Source organism: Chiloscyllium punctatum, chromosome 15 (genome assembly GCF_047496795.1).
Source record: "Chiloscyllium punctatum isolate Juve2018m chromosome 15, sChiPun1.3, whole genome shotgun sequence".
Classification (NCBI taxonomy): Eukaryota; Metazoa; Chordata; class Chondrichthyes; order Orectolobiformes; family Hemiscylliidae; genus Chiloscyllium; species Chiloscyllium punctatum.
In genome coordinates, this window is record NC_092753.1 from 94,492,245 (window position 1) to 94,512,758 (window position 20,514).

At 42.9% G+C, this 20,514-nt stretch overlaps 1 protein-coding gene across 2 annotated transcripts in view; it reads left to right on the plus strand.

Annotated features, from left to right (window-relative positions):
* The window catches only part of LOC140486513 (SAM domain-containing protein SAMSN-1-like), a 167,231-nt gene that overhangs the window by 5,541 nt on the left and 141,176 nt on the right, over positions 1 to 20,514 (plus strand). For both annotated transcript variants that reach the window (XM_072585766.1, XM_072585767.1), the window contains exon 2: positions 4,399 to 4,539. In XM_072585766.1, coding sequence (XP_072441867.1) covers positions 4,399 to 4,539 — 141 coding nt within the window. The remainder of the gene's footprint in view (positions 1 to 4,398; positions 4,540 to 20,514) is intronic.

Sequence of the window (20,514 nt, forward strand, 5' to 3'; positions counted from 1 at the left end):
AGCAGTCAACACCAGACTGAGGATATTACACTTATTGCATACAGTGTGCAAAACAGGGTAAATGCATTTGTAGCACAGATTGAACTGAGTGGGTACAATGTTGTGGGTATCACAGATACATGGCTACAAGGGGATCAGGTCTGGGAACTAAATATCCCAAGATACACATCCTATTGAAAGGACAGACAGAGGGGGCAGAGAGGGTGGGTTTACCCTGTTAGTAAGTAATGAAATTAATTCAATGGCAAGAAGTGATATGGAGTTGGAAGGTGTGGAATCTGTGTGAGTTAAGGAACCACAAAGGCAATAAGACCCTAATGGGAATTATGTACATGCCTCCCAGCAAGAATAAGAATGTGGGAAAGAAAATAAATCAGGAGATAGAAAAGACATGTAAGAAAATCACTATTACAATAATCACAGAGGATTTCAATATTCAGGTGGTCTGGGAAAATCAAGTTAGTAGCGGATCTCAAGAAAAAGAATTCATGGACTGTCTCGGAGAATTCTTTTGGCACAGCATGTAGTAGAGCCCAATAGGGAACAGGCAATTCTGGATTTGGTGATTTGTAATAAGGCAGAGTTGATTGGGGAGCTGAAGGTAAAGGAACCCCTCGGAGCCAGTGACCATAATATGATAGAACACAGTCTGCAATTTGAGAGGGAGAAGCTGGAATTGTTATTACAATTGAGTAAAAGTAACTGTAAAGACATGAGGGAGTAGCTGGCCAGAGTTGATTTGAAGGGAAGCCCAGCAGGGAACATGGTGGAGCAGCAATAGCAGGAATTTCTGGGGGTAATTCAGGAGGCCAGCAGAAATTCATCCCAAGGAAGAAGAAACATACTGAGAGGAGGATGAAACAACCAACCGCTGACAAGGGAAGTCAGGGACAGAATGAAAGCCAAAGAAAACACATAGTGTGAAGAAGATTAATGGGAAGCCAGAAGTTTGGGAATCCTTCAAACACCAGCAGAAGGATAAGTTAAAAATAAAAAGGAGGATAAAATGAAATATGAGGGTAAGAAGCTGGTAATATAAAAGAAAATTGCAAGAGATTTTTTAGGCATATAATATGATAGAAGCCAACCTCTTATTCATGGATACCTTGTTGCTGTGGAAAGGCTGCCAACATCATCAAAGACCCCTCCCACCCTAGTAATGCTCTCCTACAACCTCCTCCATTGGGCAGCAGATACAGAAGCTTGAACACATGCACCAGCAGATTGAGGAACAGCTTCTTCCTGACCATTATTAGACTGCTGAATGGACCCTCTAGCTTCAAATCATGTTGATCTTGTTAATGTTGATCTTGCTCCGTGCACCTTCTGTACAGAGTAACCTGTATGCCTCACTCTATCTAAGCACCCTATACCCCGTACATCCTTGTTTACCTGTACCGCTCGTAAAAAAAAAGCTTTTTACTAAACTTAGGTACATGTGACAATAACTTAAATCAATCAATCAATCAGAAGGTAAGAGAGAGGCATGAGTGGATATTGGGCTGCTGGGGAATGAGGCTAGAGAAATAGTCATGGGGAATAAAGACATGGTGGAGGAACTGAATAGGTACTTTGCGTCAGTTCACACCATTAGCATACTAGAACTTCAACAGAGTCAGGAGGTGAGTGCAGTAGCCATCACTAAGGAGAAGGTGCTAGTGAAGCTAAAAGGTTTGACAGTGGATAAATCATCTGCACTGACGGACTGCTGGACAGAGTTCTGAAAATGATAGCTGGGGAGATTGTCAAGGCATTGGTGGTGATTTTTCAGGAATCACTGGAGTCAGGGAGGGTCCCAGAGGATTGGAAAATGGCCAATGTAATACCCCTGTTTAAGAAGGGAGGGAGGCATCAGGCAAGAAATTGTAGGCTGTTATCCTGACCTTAGTTGTTGGTAAGATTTTAGAGTCCATTATTAAGGATGAGATCAGGGTGTATTTGAAAGTTCATGGTAAAATAGGACTGAGTCTGTACAGCTTCATCAAGGGAAAGTCATGCCTGACAAATCTGTCAGACTTCTTTGAGGAGGTAATGAACAAGTTAGAGAAAGGAGAACCAGTGGACGTGATGTATTGGATTTTGAGAAGGCTTTTAACAAGGTGCTGCACAGGGGGCTGCAAAATAAGATAAGAGCCCATGGTGTTAGGGGCAAGGTACTGGCATGGATAGAGGGTTGGCTGACTGGCAGAAAGCAGAGAGTGGGGATAAAGGGGTCTTTTTCAGGATCATTGTCAGTGACTAGAGGAGTTGCACAGGGGTCAGTGTTGGGACCACAACTATTCATGTTATACATTAATGATCTGGACAAAAGAACTGAGGGCATTGCTATTAAATTTGCAGATGACACAAATATAGATAGAGTGACAGGTGGTGTTGTGGAGGTGGGGAGGCTGCAGAAAAGCTTGGACTGGCCAAGAGAGTGGCAAAGATGTGGAGGATGGAATACAATGTGGGAAAGTGTGAGGTTACTCACTTTAGTCAGAAGAATAGAAGCATAGACTATTTTCTAAATGGAAAGTGGCTTCAGAAAGCTGAAGAACATGTAATTTGGGAATCCTAGTTCAGAATTGCCTTGAGGTTAACATGCAGATTCAGTTGGCAGTTAGGAAGGCAAATGCAATGTTAGCATTCAGTGCAAGATAGAATGCAGGAGCAGGGATGTACTGCTGAGGCTGTACAAGGCTCTAGTCAGACTGCATTTGGAATATTGTGAGCGGTTTTGGGCCTTGTATCTAAGGACGAATGTACTGTCATTAGAGGGAGTCCAGAGGAGGTTTACGGGAATGGTTGCTGGGAATGAAGGGCTTGTCATAGGCAGAGCGGTTGATGACTCTGGGTGTGTACTTGATGGAGTTTAGAGGATCTCATTAAAACTTACAGAATACTGAGAGCCCTGGTTAGAGTGGACATGGAGAAGAAGTTTCCACTAGCAGGAGAGACAAGAATCAGAGGCACAGCCTCAAAGTGAAGAGACAACCCTTTAAAACCAAGATGAGGAGAAATTTCTTAAGCCAGAGGGTGGTTAATCTGTGGTGCAGAAGGCTGCGGAGACTAAGTCATTGAATCTAAGCAAGGTGGATGTCATACAATATGAGTTCCCTGATTGGGGGTAGTTAACCTGGTCCAATCAGGGTTTCCTGGCTGACAGACATGAACAGGAGCATCAGGGGTTCTGTTCACTCTGAGAGCTGGCTCTGAACTAGCCGGGTTCATGTCAAGGACTATGCATGTTTAAGTAAAGGGTGACCGGGTAACATGATATCAGCCTTCATGGAGTCATTTCAGGTGGATTCTTGATTAGTAAGGGGGATTAAGCGTTATGTGGTAAAGGCAGAAGAATAGGGTTGAGAAGCATTTCAACCATAATTGCATGATGGAGTAGACTTGATGGGCCAAATGGCCTAAATCTGCTCCTATGTCTTATGGTCACATGTAGACCACACTAGGTAAGGATGACAGATTTCCTTCCCCAAAGGAATTATTGAATCAGATTGGCTTTAATGATAATGATTACAGGGGAAACTATCAATTCATTAATACGCTAATGTGGGATTTGAACACGTCCCTAGCATATTATTTTGGGATTTTAGAGTATCTGCCCCATGATATAGCTGCTGCACCCTACCTCACCACTCTCCATTCTTAAAATGTCTGTTGTCAGTACATCCACTGTGTTGTTAGGAATTAAATTCCAGGATTCTGATTTAGTGACAATTGCCAATATAATTCTGAGTGAAGAAAGTGTGTGTTTTGGAGGGAGCTCACATATGGGGGTGTTCCCATGTGTCTTGCTGTGCTTGATGCTCTCGCTGGGAGATGTTCTAAGTTCAGAAGGTGCTGTCGCAGGTGCTCTGGTAAGTTGTCTCTTGTAAATGGTACACACTATGGCCATCATGTGTTGGTGATGGATGGAGTGAATGTTTAAGATGTGGGATGAGTTGACAATTAAGTGGGCTGCTTAGTCCTGGATGGTTGAACTTCTTAAGTGTTGGGAGTTGCACCCATCCAGGCAACTGGGGAATATAATGTCACATTATGACCAGCCATGGTCACAATGAATAGCCAAATGGTCTAATCCTGTTCCTACTTTCTACATTTCTATGTTTAATCCTTGCAAATGGAGGACAGACTTTAGGGTTGTAGGAAGTTATTCATTGCAGGATTCCCAATGCCTATCTGCTCTTCTAGTTACAGTATTCACGTGACTGGTCCATTTCAGATTCTGGTCAATAATAATCACTAGGATGTGTAATTCTGACAATGGTAATGCTATTCCACATCAACAGGATTTGGCTAACTTCCCATTGGTTGAAAATGGTAATTTGCCCTGTCTGAGACTTGACACCAACCCCATCATGTCTTTGTTTTAACAACTTGGTTTGATCTCATTGTACTCAGGAGGGTTCCATGGATAGTCTCTATGAACCTGTTAAAACTCATTCGAATAACCAAGCCTTGGCATGTGGAGCTGATATCACTGATCCAAGTCTGCTGGACTCTACTCCAACACGGAAACTGCCTCGAAAATCAAGATCCTGGGTAAGTGAACAAGTTGCAATGTGTAATCCCGACACCTCTTGTATGCTGTGGCAATCATATTTGATGTTGTGGAAAACTCTGAACTTTGCACAGGGCAAACTCCACTTGAATTGAACTGCTGAGCTTGTCCAGCATTCTCTTTGTTTCAGATTTCAGGCATCCACTGTATTTCCCTTTTATCCGCCTGGATCTAAGCCCAGTCCTCCAGTCTGTATAACACTTCTGACTGAGAGGAGCAGTGAGCAGATAATTACCCTGGTCGCAGGAGCTCAGTAGCTCCCCAGGTGGCATAACTGGAAACTGCAGTGTCAGATGAACCACTTCTTTCTTATTTTAAACTTCTTCAGTCTTCTTCCCCTCCCCCCCGCTTTCTCACAAAACAGCCTAAAATTAGATCTCTCAAAAAAGCTGCAGAAAAAAACAAAAAAGGACTGAGCTGCAAAAAGAGACTTTGAGTGCTGTCAGCTATCTTTGGCTAGAAATTCTGAAGTTTGCCTTGAATATTGACACATTAGGAACTAGAGCATAACAGAATTACAAAGCTGTTACAATGCAGAACTAAGCAAATCAGCCCATCGTGCCTGCACTGGTTCTATCCCTTCGTGCCAATCTCTGCCTTTTCCCCATCTCCCCACATACCATTTCTATCCAATTAACCATCCAATCCCCACTTGAATGTCTTAACTGAGCCAGCTTCCATCACATTTCCAGGCAGTGTGTTTCACATCCTAACTACTCGCTTTGTAACAAATGTTTTATTTTCCCCTCACATCATCCTTGCTCCATTTGCACATCATTTTGCATCCATGCCCTCACACTCTATTCTCTTTTACAAGCGGGGACAACTTTTCTCGAATCACTCTGGCCAGCCCGCTCATAATTTTGTAAACCTCCATCAGATCCCCTCTTTGCCTTCTTCTCTCCAAGAAGAAGAACATCTCAACAATCCTGACTTCTTCAATTCGTCATCACAGAACTTTCCCTCCTGGAACTGTTCTTGTAAATCTCTTCTGCCCCCTCTCTCCAATGCAATTGCATCTTTGCTATGATGTGGCACCTAGACATGTGCACAATGCTACTACAGTTGAGGTCTAACAAGTGCTTTGTTTGTGTCAATGTTATTAACCACCCATAATGTCCTTTGATCTTAGCTGTGAAAGCTCCAGTTATCCTTTTTGTAAGTGCCTGCAGAGCAACTGCTTCAACGAATGGGATGGAGTGCTGTGCTGTCACCAGTCCTCCTTTCTACACTGAGTCTAAGGGTCTGTCTGGTTAACAGTATCAGAAGATAAACCACAGGCCAGGCTTAACAGAAAGAAGTGCCAAAATATAATTTATTGCACAACTGCACAGGGTACTTCAGTGGATCAGAGATAATTATTAAGTCTATTGTTGTACCTCACTTGGGTCTCCTTGAAATCAAGCTCCACTATTCCCAGAGTCATCACAAAATTCCCCAACTTTCCTGATTCTAAGACCACAAGACATAGGAGCAGAAATTAGGTCATTCTGCTCTGCCATTCAATCATGGGTGATGACCCAGATCAGACCCAAGTTGATAGAAAGCACAGATCAGGTTTCTGTACTTAACAAGAATGACTATTTATCACAAGTAAACAGCCTCGGGTTACAGGTAAACAGATATAAACTGTTGGCACCTAACACAACAAATTAAAACTCTGATCCCCTTATGGACTCCCCTTACACACACACAGGGAATTATATGCTATGAGAGAAGGAAAGATGAATGACAGTCCAGTCATTCTCATACTCAAGTTACAAAGATGATTTGCATGATTCTTATGCTGGTCAGAATGCTGCTTTTCAATAACCTTTCTCTGGATGTTTTCATTGATTCACAAGAGACACACAGGTGGCTGTTTCTTTTATAAAAAGTCTCGAACTTGTCAGTTAAATGTTTCAGCTTACAACAATTGCTGAAGGAAGGATGAGATGAGATCAAATTGAGATATTCAAGATGATAAAAGGTGTGGATAAAATAGACATGGAGTGGATACTTGCTCTTGTGGGGCTTTCGAGGACAAGAGGGTCATGGTCCGAGGATAAAGGGTAACACATTTAAAACGGAGTTAGGGAGAAGTCACTTCTCCCAAAGGGTTGTGAATCTGTGGAATTCACTATCCCAAAGAGCAGTAGATGCTGGGACAGTGAATAAATTTGAGGAGGAGTTAGCAGATTTTTAATTGATAATGGGTTGAAGGGATATGGAGAGAAGGCAGGAAAATGGGGGTGAGGAACATATCAGCCATGATCGAATGGTGGAACAGACTCAATGGGCTAATTCTGCTCCTATATCGTATGAACTTATGAAAGATGAGTTAGGCTTTTTCAGGATTAAAATTGGGTTTGACTGCAGAGAACAGGGATCCTGAGCAGATGGAGGTCAAAAGACTGTTCTGTACTTTGTTACTAGCCTGAAGCTGCTCAGTTATTGAGGAGCCAATTGCATAGTTGTTGGCAGCCAAAAAAGCTTTCATCATTGATAATTGGTCAGTAGTCCATAGACTAGTCAACATCATATTGCCACCCAGCTCCATTGGTACATAGAACTCCTTGACTCCATTCACGAGCAACTTAATCTTCAAATGCTGCTTGTGAAAATGCTGTTTACATGATGCTTGCTGTGAGTGTCAGGTTATTTGCTTTATAAAACATGCAGCTGTCCTTTAAAACCACTAGTTCTTTTTCTTTCAGTCCACAAGATCATCATTAAACAGATAGATTGGATCCTATTCAATCCTCTGGTCAGGTCGGCAAACTAGTGGAGTTGTCTCTGCTCAGGCTTGTGAATAGCACAGTCACCTCTGAGGTCCTTAATCTCATTTGAGATCCCTGGCCTCCACACCCTGGCCACAGGCCTGGCTCTGCACTTGGTAATACTTAAATGTTCCTGCTGTATCATGTTTTGGATTTTGTTCCTCAGTGAAGCTGGAATGACCAGCTTTTCATCAACCACTAGTAGATTGTCTATAAGGGTGATCTACTGTTGATACTCAAAATGGGTCTTTTTGTCTATAGGCTGTAACATTCTATTTCTGATGCTATGGTAGTTGATCCGATAAGACAACGATACTCACTCCTGTATCAAGCTTAAAATAAATAGACGCCCATTAACGGTGAATCACTAAATTTGCCAAAGAATGTCTCCGGTATCCTTTCCAGTAATGGTGGTTCAATCACATTAATATCTTTTTATGAAGTTTGACTGACTGCTGCTCAGAAACTGCTACTTACTCTATACAACTTCTCGAAGCAACCTACCGTTTTCCAGATGTGTTGTTCTTTGGTTGCAGCTGGGCACTGCTTGCACCTCAGAGGCATTTGTTTTTCTGCACAGGATTGACACTGTCTGTTATTATCTGCTGTTTGTTAACTCTTTGTTGTAGGCTTGTCAATCATGTCTTTTTGTTAACCTCTGCTGCTCCTAGACTGTAAGAAATTGAAACAGGAGGAGGCCATTCGGCCCCTCGAGCCTGCTCGATCATTCAATAGGATCATGGCTGATCCAACATTCCTCATGTACAGTTTTCTGCATTTTCCCTGTAAACGCTTGATTCCCCTACTGATAGAGAATTTAACTATCTCTGCCTTAAATGCACACAAGGCTAAGGTGATTCATTTTATCTCAGGATCTCTCTGTGAGGCTCCCTGGTTCATGCTTCTCATGTAATTTGAAAATCTTTCTCCAGAGACAAATCTTCTTTGACTGCATCAATTATTCCCACAACAATTCTGTCACTTATGATTTCTGATTTTAAAGCTCTATAGCCACAGTCTTCTAAACTGCAGAATCCATTGATGGAACCATCTATGGATTGTTCTGGATGCTGAACTCTTCCGTTAAATCTTGGCCTTTTGAGGATTTTGGTTGTTATCACGTTAACATTTGAAGGACTTCTATGAGAGCATCTCTGCTACCTTTTGTATTTTAGCAGTAGGTCTTTAAAATATGGTCAGAAGTCAGATGACACCAGGTTATAATTCAACAGATTTATTTGAAATCTCAAGCTTTCAGAGTGCTGCTCCTTTGTCAGCCTGTGATTTGAAATAAACCTGTTGGACCATAACCTGGTGTCGTCTGATTTTTGACCTTGTCCAGTCGAGTCCAACACCAACTTTAGAATACAATAGTGTGCATACTTGTTCAGCTTGAGATTCAGTGTTTACTTTTTTAAAAATTCTGTACATTAAGACTTGTTTTCTCTTAAATGCCCAATCCCGTGTTTAGTTGGGCCCATCTGTTTACATTAAACGTGACATTTGAGTCAGTATATTCGCTCTTGCCATTTCCTTCTTAATATGATTGCTTATTCTTTAAAGCTGCTTTAAATCTGCAACATTTCAATGGTTCTGTAATCTTCAGGCTTTTCATCTTGAATCTTGCATTAAATCAAGGTTTAATATATCTGCGTGATAGCAATGCTGTCATCTTGTGACTGTTTGCAATCGTTTAAATTCTGTATTATAGCGATGTCATATTCTTTATTCTAATAAAGCTTTTAATCCTCCATTACAGCAAAGTTGTTATGTTTTCTTCCTTTACATTCTGTGAAGTAACAACCTGTATCTCTGAGTTGTTCTCTGTGAGCTTTCTGTATCTATTTTAATCAAAATAGACGTTTCCTGCCTCCTGAGGGTAAATGGGGGTAGTCTGTCATTCTGCACCCAAGGTATAGGTTGCCTTGTTTTTGTGGACAAAAGGGACACTCCCTCTCATTTCACAGCGTAATCCATGTTACGCATATCTTTCCCTAATTTTTAGATAAATCCCTGTGGTTGCTAGTGTAATAAAACTTGCTACCAAATTTGTGATTTAAATTATATGTTCCTGACTTTATATCCGTCTTAAAACTCTTCTCAGTATCGACTTCTGTCAGACTCTATCTTCTAAACCTTTATAAATTGTCCTTTTGTCACCTTAAATCTGTTCCATGACATTCCCAAAGCTCTGCCCTTGGTATTAATTAATTTAATATCCTTTGACTTTACTTGCTTTGCTTTCTGATACACATCCCAATGGCAGCAATGCTGATTGGTAAGTGTTCCTTAAGACCAGCCTGACCCAAAACACCGTCCCTTGTCCACAGGAATTTTTAACTTAAGTTTTGGAGCTTCAAAATATTTTTTATCCAAACCACCCACAAATCAGGACGTATCTTACTAGTCCTTCAACCTGAAGAGCCTTGTAATTGCCAGTTGTGAATTGAGTTTGATTTCTCTCTCTAACCCTAACTCTCACATCATATTTTTGTGACATCGATTTCCTGCTCCTCGGATGCTGCCTGACCTGCTGTGCTTTTCCAGCACCACTCTAATCTAGACTCTGATTTCCAGCATCTGCAGTCCTCACTCTTGCCATCATATTTTTGTGCCTCTGGCCAGCTGTTAGGTGGAGGTATTAACCGGGAGTGTATTTCCCATATGTTCTGATAACTGCGTCTGTTGTTGCTGCTAAGTGTCAGCCTGAACATTCTCAAAGTAATAATGTTATTAAAGTGATAAACACACTTGTCTTCTGAAAACATTTTCCCGTTGATTTTGCTTTTCAGCATTGGTTCCTTGAAATATATAAGAAACAATCCCACACTTGATCACTATATTTTTCATTTTGCAGAACCAAGTACTGCCAGCTAATGGTTGGATTATAGTACTGCCATTAATACTCATTCTTAGATTGGGTCCAAGTGATTGATCTGTCGACAGTGGTCGGGAACATCTTGAGGAAGATGCACTTGTCTTAGCAATGAGAAGTAATTTATTGCATGACAGCAAGAAATAGATATATAGAATGCCTGCAATGCGTAAAGAGACCATTCAGCCCATCGGATCTGCACTGACCCTCAGAAGAGTGTGATGATGCTGCTTCTTTAACACGGTTATGTTGTCCTTGGTTTTTTCTCAAAAGTGTTGTATGAGGCAGAGCTGCCGCAAAGTCTGGCTTGGATGGGTTTTAAGGCCAAGTTGATTATAGCTAACAGACCCTGCCTCAGGCAAGAGGCTTTCAATTTAAAAGAATTTGTAGAATGAAAGGGGAGTGGCCAGTTCCCCTTGCTCAGCCTTTCTCTGGTTTGGTTTTCGCAGTCTGGCAGTTCACTTTAAACTGGTGAAAGAAATAGCTACATGGAAGAGGTGGTCCATGCTGAATCTCTCTGCATCTCCTTCTCCCTTCTTGTCTGATTTTACCTTTTTTGCCAAGGTGGTGTTTATGGGGATTGTTGCAGGAAAAGCATAATTAAGTTGGGATAATCTGTTGAGTTTTCGGATAGGTTAAATTATTCTATGTGGTGTTGCGTATTTGCGTTTCATTCAGTAATCTAACAAATAAATTCCATTTTGTCTAAAACTAAGTGATTGGGCCAGCTGCATCCCTCCTGGAATATCCAGCTAAACCTGCTTAAAACAACAAGCAAAGTTAGGGTCTAGGCTACTTTCTTGAAATGCTTTGAGGAGGTCTGGCCTGGTCCATAACAAGAGCACCCACAGACCTAGCCCACTACTCCATCCTTGTAACTCCACATTTTCCATGAGTAACATACCTAGCCTGTACACTACGGGGCAATTTAGCATGACCAATTCACCTAACCTGCACATCTTTGGACTGTGGGAGGAAACCAGAGCACCTTAAGGAAACCCACAGGGAGAATATGCAATCTTCACACAGACAGTCGCCCATGGATGGAAGCAAACCTAGGTCCCTGACGCTGTTAGCAGTGATAACTACTGAGCCAAAACAGTGCCCTGTAATAGATGCCATAGATATCATTTTGAGTTAGATATAATTATGAAGACTACCAGGAACAGAAATGACATGTCAGACCTCATCAGGTTTTCAAGTTGGACTCTTCTCCCATTCTTCACTAAATGTGTCTGACGTGCTCAGATTGGGTGGAGCCTAATGCAGAGTCCAACATTAACAGTCTCAGAACCATTTCCTTATATGGCAATCTCCTGCACCCTTTTTTTATGGGGGGAGGGACAGAGAGAAAGTTTGAGGTTTCCAAACCATTTTGGTCAAGATGTCATTTGTGATTTTGACAGTGAGTGGCCTAACTCTAAAAACTTGCATTAAAATAGCGGCCTTGCTTCAAAAATTGCTTCATTGGAAGCAAAGCACATTGAGACATCCAGTGGCTGTGATAAGTGCCAGATAATTACAAACATTTCTTCCTTTTTATTTTATTTTAAAGTTATGTCATTCTTGAGCGTCTCACCAGAGGAAATGATGTCTCAAAAATAGCTCAGTATTTGAAGTAGATTTTATATTTACCCGATCAAATCCTTTCATGTTTTTAGTCACCTTGATCAGATAACCTCCTAATCCCCTATAGTGAAGAGAATATTGAGTTTATGTAACCTGGCCTCATATTTAACCTTGGGAGTACTTCCAGCTCGGACCAATGTTTCTATTATATGATGTCGTGTTTTATCTGTCCCTTTCATAATGAAATTTAAACAGGACGGACCTTTACTCATTGAGTTTCGAGAAGTATGAGGTGATCTTATTAAAATATGTCAGATTCCAAGGGGACTTAACGGGGTGGATGCTGAACTGATGGTTTAGCTCATTTAAAAAAACAAAAGCACTGCAGATGCTGGAGATCAGAAACTACAACAGAAATTGCTGGAATATCTCAGGAGGTTTGGCAGTATCTGCGGAGAGAGATCAGAATGAACGTTTTGGGTCCAGTGAGCCTTCATAAGAACTGCAGTTCAGCAATTCCTGTGAAGGTTCAACTCAGAAAGCATGTTTAAACATTCTAGGGGGTCTCCCATTTAAGATGGAAATGACAAAGATTTCTTTTCTAAGGTCATTAGACTTCCCTCCTACAGTGAGCTGTGAAAGCTGACTCTTATGGTTTCAAGGCTGAGTTAGACAGATTGTTGATTGAGAAGGGAGTCAACCATCCAGCAGACAGACAGGAGGTGAAATTAAGGCCACATTAAATCAATCACGATCTTTTAAAATGGTGGAACAGCACAAAGGTCTGAATGGCAAACCAGTGCTCCTCTTGCATTCACAGTCCAAATGATTCCTGGATTTTCCATGGAATTGTGGAATCGTTTGTGGTGAACAAAACCTCCTAAGTTTTGCCAGCTGTAGCTCATTGGCAAGCCCTCCTGCTACTGAGACAGGAATCTCTGAGTTGCATAATCTGGGTGAGATGTTAACCCAAGGCCATGGCTGCTTTCTCAAGTGGATTTAAAAGATCCTTTGAAGCAGAATTGATCCTGTTGCCCTGATTAACACTTATCCCTCCATTCATCTGATGAGAAAATAATGGATTTACTGGGTTATTTTCACAAGGCTGTTTGTAGACACTTGCTATGCGTAAATTGCCCATTGCATTTCTGAGATTATAATAGTGGCTGCATTTCAGAGGTTTATTGGCTGTGAGACACCTTGAGACTCCATGATGTTGTAAAAATTGCTACAAAAATCCGACTTTGTTTTCTGATATACATCACGGAGAATCTACTGGGGAGTGTTGCTGAACAAAGAGAACTTGGAGTGCAGGTTCATAACTCCTTGATAGGATAGTGAAGAAAGCATTTGACATGCCTTTATTGGTCAGTGCATTGTGTTTAAGAGTTGGGATTTCATGCTGCAGCTGAATAAGATATTGGTTAGGCCACTTTTGGCATACTGTATTCAATTCTGGCCCCCCTCCTTTAGAAAAATTTTGTGAAAGTTGAAAGGGTTCAGAAAAGATTTAAAAGGATGCCGCCAGGGTTGGAGGTAGGGAGAGATTGAATAGGCTGGGGCTGTTTTCCCTGGCCCCAGGGAAGGCTGAGGGGTGATCTTATAGAGGTTTATAAAATCATGAGGGGCATGGATAGGGTAAATAGACAAGGTCTTTTCCCTGGGGTGCAGGAGTCCAGAACTAGAGGGACTAAGTTTAGGATGAGATGGGAAAGATTGAAAAGGGACTTAATGGGCAACCTTTTCATGCAAAGGGTGGTGTGCATATGGAATGAGCTGCCAGAGGAAGTGGTGTAGGCTGATACAATTACAACATTTAAAAGGCATCTAAATGTATATATAAATAGAAAAGGTTTAGAGGGATATGGGTCAAACCCTGGAAAATAGCACTCTAATTTAGGATAGCTGGTTAGCATGGATGAGTTGAATCGAAAGGTCTGTTTTCATGCTGTGCAGCTCTATGACTCTATGACTGTAGATCTACTGAGATTTCAGGAGGACAGGACATTTTTGTAAGCTGAGCTGGAGGCTATGTGCCAAAGGCAGGTACAGTATGTGAATTAAACCACAGGTTAGCCATAATCCCATTGAATGATGGAACAGGCTCAAGGGGCCGAATGGCCTACCACTGTTTCTAAATTCATATAACGAATGTCACATCTGATAAATGGTCTGTAAATAAGCTAAATGTGAGTAAGGATAATTCCGAATGTTGAAGAGTTATTGGAGCAGGGGGAGGAGTAGATTAGGGTTGGGTTTCAGGCTGATGGAGTCGGGGGTGCTCTTTGTTAAAAAAAAATCACATCTTCCTTCCACTTCTTGCAATTGATTGACCAAGACAAAGGCTGTCAAACTGTTTCTGTGTCAGAAAATTGTGCAATAAAGTTATACAAAGGTACCAGAGAGGAGATGAGGAGAACTGCTTTATTTGCAGTGAATGGTTGTAATGGCGTAAACATTGGCTAAAAGCAGACTCGCTGGTTGTCTTCAAATCTACAAGAAGGGAAGACAATTACAGGTGCTCAGCAAGAGAACAGGAGAGTGGGAGTAATTGAATAATTCTTCAGAAGAGCCAGCACAGGCACAATGGTCTGAATACTGTCCTTCAATTCCTGAATGCTTCTCGTGGTTTGTATCCCAGCTCGAGATTATGTATTGAGGACATTGCAAAGGAAAGTAATAAAATGTTCAAATTAAGTGAGATCAGATTACTTCAGCAACTGTACGACTTATTGATTTACTCATATTCAGCCCCATCACAGGCTTTTCAACAGTTACTCACTGTTACATACTTATTGTTCCCTGAAGTCTGAAGTAATCACGCTATTTTGCAGAAATACAGCAGCTGTTATTGAATATATTACTCAGAGCTCAACTTCATGCTGCAGAATGATACATTTTTTACACAGGCTGCAGTAGAAACAGGGCATAAGATTTATAAGTAGGCCATTCAGCCCATTGAGTCTAGTCCACCATTCAATGAAATCAAGGTTGAGCTGGTCATCCTCAAGGAGAAAGTGAGGACTCCTGAGATGCTGCCTGACCTGCTGTGCTTTTTTAACACCACCCTTTTCGACTCTGATCATCCTCAACTCCACTTATTGCCTTTTCTCTGTAACCCTTGATTCTGTTACTAATTTAAAATCTGTCCCTCTCAGCCTTGAATATACTTAATGATCCAACCTCTACACCTCGCGGTGATAAAGAATTCGGTTAGAGACAAAAAAAACTACAGGTGTTGGATTCCGAAATAGACAAGCAGGAGGCTGGAAGAACACAGCAAGCCAGGCAACATTAGGAGATGGGGAAGTTGACGTTTTAGGTGTAACCTTTCTTCAGAACTGGGGGGTAGGTGTAAGGGTGCTGCAGATAAAGAGGAAGGCAGGGGCAGAGTGGTGAAGTGGGGATAGTTGAAGACAGGTAGAGCGTATGAGCAGTGGAGCGGGGAACAGAAGAGGTGTGGCGGAGGGCTGTCTGCATGATAGAGGGAGGAAAAACGAATTGTTCAAAATAGGTGAACATCTGGGACACTCTTGAGTGGAATGTTTCCTCATCTGAGCAGATAGGGTGGAGGTGGAAGAATTGGAAGACGGGGATGGAGTTCTTGCAGGATGAGGTGTAATCCAGGTATTTATGGGACTCTGTGGGTTTGTAATGAACGTTCATCAGGATACTGTCACTGGAGATGGAAAGGATGAGGTTGAGAAAGGGACGGGAGGTGTCCGACATGGACCAAGTCACTTTGAAAGTGGGTTGGAAGTTGTGGGCGAAGTCGATGAACTGTTCCAGTTCAGCCTGGGTGTAGGGCGCTGCACCCGTCATCAATGTAACAGCAAAAGAGTTGGGCACAGTGCCTCTGTCGGTACTGAAGAGGGACTGTTCAACTTGGCTAACAAAGAGGCAGGAGTATCTGGGGCCAATCCGAGTACACATGGCCACTCCTTTCATTTGGAGGAAAGTCTCTCCAACTGACCCCCCCCAGTCCCCCTCCACCAATACCCTCCTCTGCCTCACTGAACTGGTCCTCACCCTCAATAACTTTTCCTTTAACTCCTCCCATTTTCTCCAAATCCTACCACCCCACCAATCTCCCCATCTAAAGCATCATCCTTAAACATTTTTGTCAACTCCAACTAGACCCACCACCAAAAACATCTTTCCCTCCCCACCGTCTCGGCCTTCCTCAAAGACCGTTCCCTCCCACAGTCCTTGGTTTATGCCACTCTCCCCACCGACACCCCTTCACCTGCATCCCCACCACCACCTCCCCCGCACCCTCAAACTCCCAGGTCTCTTTCCCTGCAACCAGAAAAGATGCAAAACCTGCCAGTACACCACTCCCCTCACCTCCATCCAGGGCCCCAAACAGTTCTTCCAGGTGAGACACTGCTTCACCTGCCTCTCCTCCAACCTAGTTTACTGCATCAAGTGCTCCCAATGTGATCTTCTCTATATTGGGGAGACCGAACATAAATTTAGGGAGTGGCTCAGCGAGCATCTCAGCTGAGCCCACAGGGGCCGACCGGACCTCCCAGTCTCCATCCATTTCAATTCCCCTTCCCACTCCCTTTCCATCATGACCATCCTTGGCCTTCTCCATTGTCAAAATGAACCACAGTGCAAATTGGATGAACAAAACCTCATCTTCCACCTGGGCAGCCTACAGTCCGGAGGACTCAACATTGAGTTCTTCAATTTCAAATAACCTCCCTTGTCCAGCTCCCTTCACAGCCCCCCCCCCCCCCCCCTCCCTTCCACTCCTCCCTGCCAACAACCAAATTCATTTCTCCCATTGACCAACCAGGTCATACTCTCTACCTGTCTTCACCTATCCCCACTTCACCACCCTGTATCTGCCACCCCCTTTATCTGCAGCTTGCCCCAAACCCACCTGAGTCCTGAAGAGAAGTTACACCCTAAACGTCAACTTCTCCACCTCCTAATGCTGCCTGGCTTGCTGTGTTCACCCAGCCTCCTGTCTGTCTATTATGGTAAAGAATTCCACAGGTCTATTACTGTTATCAAGTTGAAGGCATGTTCTGTGCCTTTAAGAGAGAGTGAATGCTGTTTTGCACTGAGAGCACCTGTCATATGACTAGCTAACAGTCCCAGAGTGTATTGAAAATGGCTGAAAAATTGATACTTGAGTTGGTTGCTGTTTGACAACAATTCAAAATTAACTAATTGATTTAAATTATGCCCCAGGATACTAAAACCCAGTTGAGTTTGAAGTTATTGTTTTGCCAACATCGAACCAATGGGACGATCTGATGTCCTCTAAAAAGGGAGTATAATTGTTGATTCCTGATGAAGGGCTTATGCCCAAAACGTCGATTCTCCTGCTGCTCAGATGCTCCAGCATCACACTCTCGACCCCAGTATTGAAAGAAAGGCAGGCATTTTGAAAGTCAGATAGAGCAACTGCCATTGAAACATTCTCTATCAAAGTGCTTTATTGGAACAGTATATTTTTATAGAGTTGGAGGCATGTAATAAGCAGTTAAGAGAAAGGGAGCTTAGAGTTGTGAATAGTTATTGTTTAATGTTCACTTTTTGAGTTAAAGAATAAATTGATATTATTTTCTTTAAGCAGTGAAATTTGGGAGTTCTCTATCACTCATACTTTAACAGATTATGAGGCAAGGTGAGCTTTTCTGGGTGTTTGGCTTAGTTAACAGAGGGGTTCACCTCCATGTCATAACACTACCCTCTTGGAGAATAAATTCCTCCTTATCTCTGTCTTAAATGCACGATCCCTTATTCAGAGATGAAGCCCCCAGGTCTTCGACCTTCCCACAAGGGAAAACAACCCTTTCTCATCTGCTCTGTCAAGTCTCTTAAGAGTTTGTGAGAAGATTTGTAGCTCGGGTGCTCGTTGTTGTGGTTCTGTTTGCCGAGCTGGGAATTTGTGTTGCAGACGTTTCGTCCCCTGTCTAGGTGACATCCTCAGTGCTTGGGAGCCTCCTGTGAATCGCTTCTGTGATGTTTCCTCCGGCATTTATAGTGGTTTGTCTCTGCCACTTCCGGTTGTCAGTTCCAGCTGTCCGCTGCAGTGGCCGGTATATTGGGTCCAGGTCGATGTGCTTATTGATTGAATCTGTGGATGAGTGCCATGCCTCTAGGAATTCCCTGGCTGTTCTCTGTTTGGCTTGTCCTATAATAGTAGTGTTGTCCCAGTCGAATTCATGTTGCTTGTCATCTGAGTGTGTGGCTACTAAGGATAGCTGGTCGTGTTGTTTCATGGCTAGTTGGTGTTCATGGATACGGATCGTTAGCTGTCTTCCTGTTTGTCCTTTGTCCTTGTGTTTTGTGCAGTCCTTGCATGGGATTTTGTACACTACATCGGTTTTGCTCATGCTGGGTATCGGGTCCTTTGTTCTGGTGAGTTGTTGTCTGAGAGTGGCTGTTGGTTTGTGTGCTGCTATGAGTCCTAGTGGTCGCAGTAGTCTGGCTGTCAGTTCGGAAATGCTCCTGATGTATGGTAGTGTGGCTAGTCCTTTGGGTTGCGGCATGTCCTCGTTCCGTTGTCTTTCCCTTAGGCATCTGTTGATGAAATTGTAGGGGTATCCGTTTTTGGCGAATACATTGTAGAGGTGTTCCTCTTCCTCTTTTTGCAGTTCTGGTGTACTGCAATGTGTTGTGGCCCTTTTGAATAGTGTCTTAATGCAACTTCTTTTGTGTGTGTTGGGGTGGTTGCTTTCATAGTTCAGGACTTGGTCTATGTGTGTGGCTTTCCTGTAAACCTTTGTGGTGAATTCTCCGTTCGGTGTTCTCTGTACCATCACGTCTAGGAATGGGAGTTGGTTGTCCTTTTCTTCCTCTCTCGTGAATCGGATTCCTGTGAGTGTGGCGTTGATGATCCGGTGTGTGTTCTCTATTTCTGTGTTTTTAATGTTTACAAAGGTGTCATCCACAGATCTGACCCAGAGTTTGGGTTGAATTTGCGGTAAGACTGTTTGTTCTAATCTTTGCATTACTGCTTCTGCTATAAGTCCAGAGATGGGTGTTCCATTGATTTGTTCATATATTTGGTCGTTGAATGTGAAGTGTGTTGTGAGGCACAGGTCCAGTAGTTTGAGTATGCCGTCTTTGTTGATAGGTTCAACGTCCTGTTGTCTGTTCTGTATGTCCAGCAGGTTGGCTATTGTTTCTCTGGCTAGGGTTTTGTCGATGGAGGTGAACAGTGCCGTTACATCGAATGAGACCATGGTTTCTTCCTTGTCTATGTGTATATTTCTGATGATGTCCAAGACTTCCTCTGTTGACTGTGTAGAGTGTCTGGATCCGCTGATCAGGTGTTTCAGTATCTGCTGTAGTTCTTTAGCCAGTTTGTGTGATGGTGTCCCTGGTAGTGATACTGCGGGTCTGAGTGGGATGTTTGGTTTGTGCACTTTAGGTAGTCCATAGAATCTGGGGATGTTGTTGCTTTCAGGTTTCATTCTTTGTAGGTCAAACCTGGTTATCTGTCCGTTTTTTTGTAGGTTCCTCAGTGTGTTGTTTATCCTATTGGTGGGCTGTGGGGTGGGGTCATGAACACCAACTAGCCACGAAACGACACGACCAGCTATCCTTAGTAGTGTAAATATATGGCTTACACAAAAAACTGAAGGCTGGCTGCGACTGTGAATCTCTGCAGCAGTCAGAAGCCTGTGAAGACGCTATCTAACCCACGCAGGAGGCGGTCACGTGACATTCTGTTTCGCGCCCGGAAGAGTGCGAGGCGGTCACGTGACATTCTGTTTCGCGCCCCGGAAGTGGGCCAAGGAGGTCACGTGATGATCCATTTCGCGGGCAAAAGAAGCTCACGTGGGGTCGGACATCCGGGAATGCGAGGAGACGGAGAATGGAGTCAGACCAACAGCCAATGAGAAGATAATTCTACCTAAGTGTGTGTATGACGTTTTTTATTGTATAAAAGACTGGGGCAGGGACAGAACGAGGTCTTACTTTTTGAACTGGCACACGTGGTAGTTGGTCAGGGAAAAAAGGGTTAGACCCAGAGCTCTGAATGCTTTGTCCACTTACTGTTTAAAATAAATCAAGAGTATGAGACTGAATATCTTCTCCTAGTGCTTCATTTAAAAGAACACGCAGGACGAGGCTCACACATAGAAGAAAGTAAATTGGTAGATTGAGCCAAGGTCCTACAGTAGCCACACACGCAGATGACAAGCAACATGAATTCGACTGGGACAACACTACTACTATAGGACAAGCCAAACAGAGAACAGCCAGGGAATTCCTAGAGGCATGGCACTCATCCACAAATTCAATCAATCAGCACATCGACCTGGACGCAATATACCAACCACTGCAGCGGACAGCTGGAACTGACAACCGGAAGCGGCAGATTCAAACCACTACAAATGCCAGAGGAAAGATCACAGAAGCGCTTCACAGGAGGCTCCCAAGCACTGAGGATGTCACCTAGACAGGGGACGAAACGTCTGCAACACAAATTCCCAGCTCGGCGAACAGAACCACAACAAGTCTCTTAAGAATTTTGTATATTTCGATCAGGTCACCTCTTATTGTTCTTTATTCAATGAGTGCATTCCCAATTTACTCAGCCTCTCCTCATATGATAATTGAATGAATCTTCTGTCATCTGCCTCCATTGTTAGTCTATCTTTCCTTACATAAATGGCCTTAAACTGCTTACAGTATTCCAGCTGTGGTCTGTCTAGTGCCTTGTATAGTATTAGCAAAAAAACCTTGCTACGTTTATATTCCATTCAATAAAGTGATGTGAC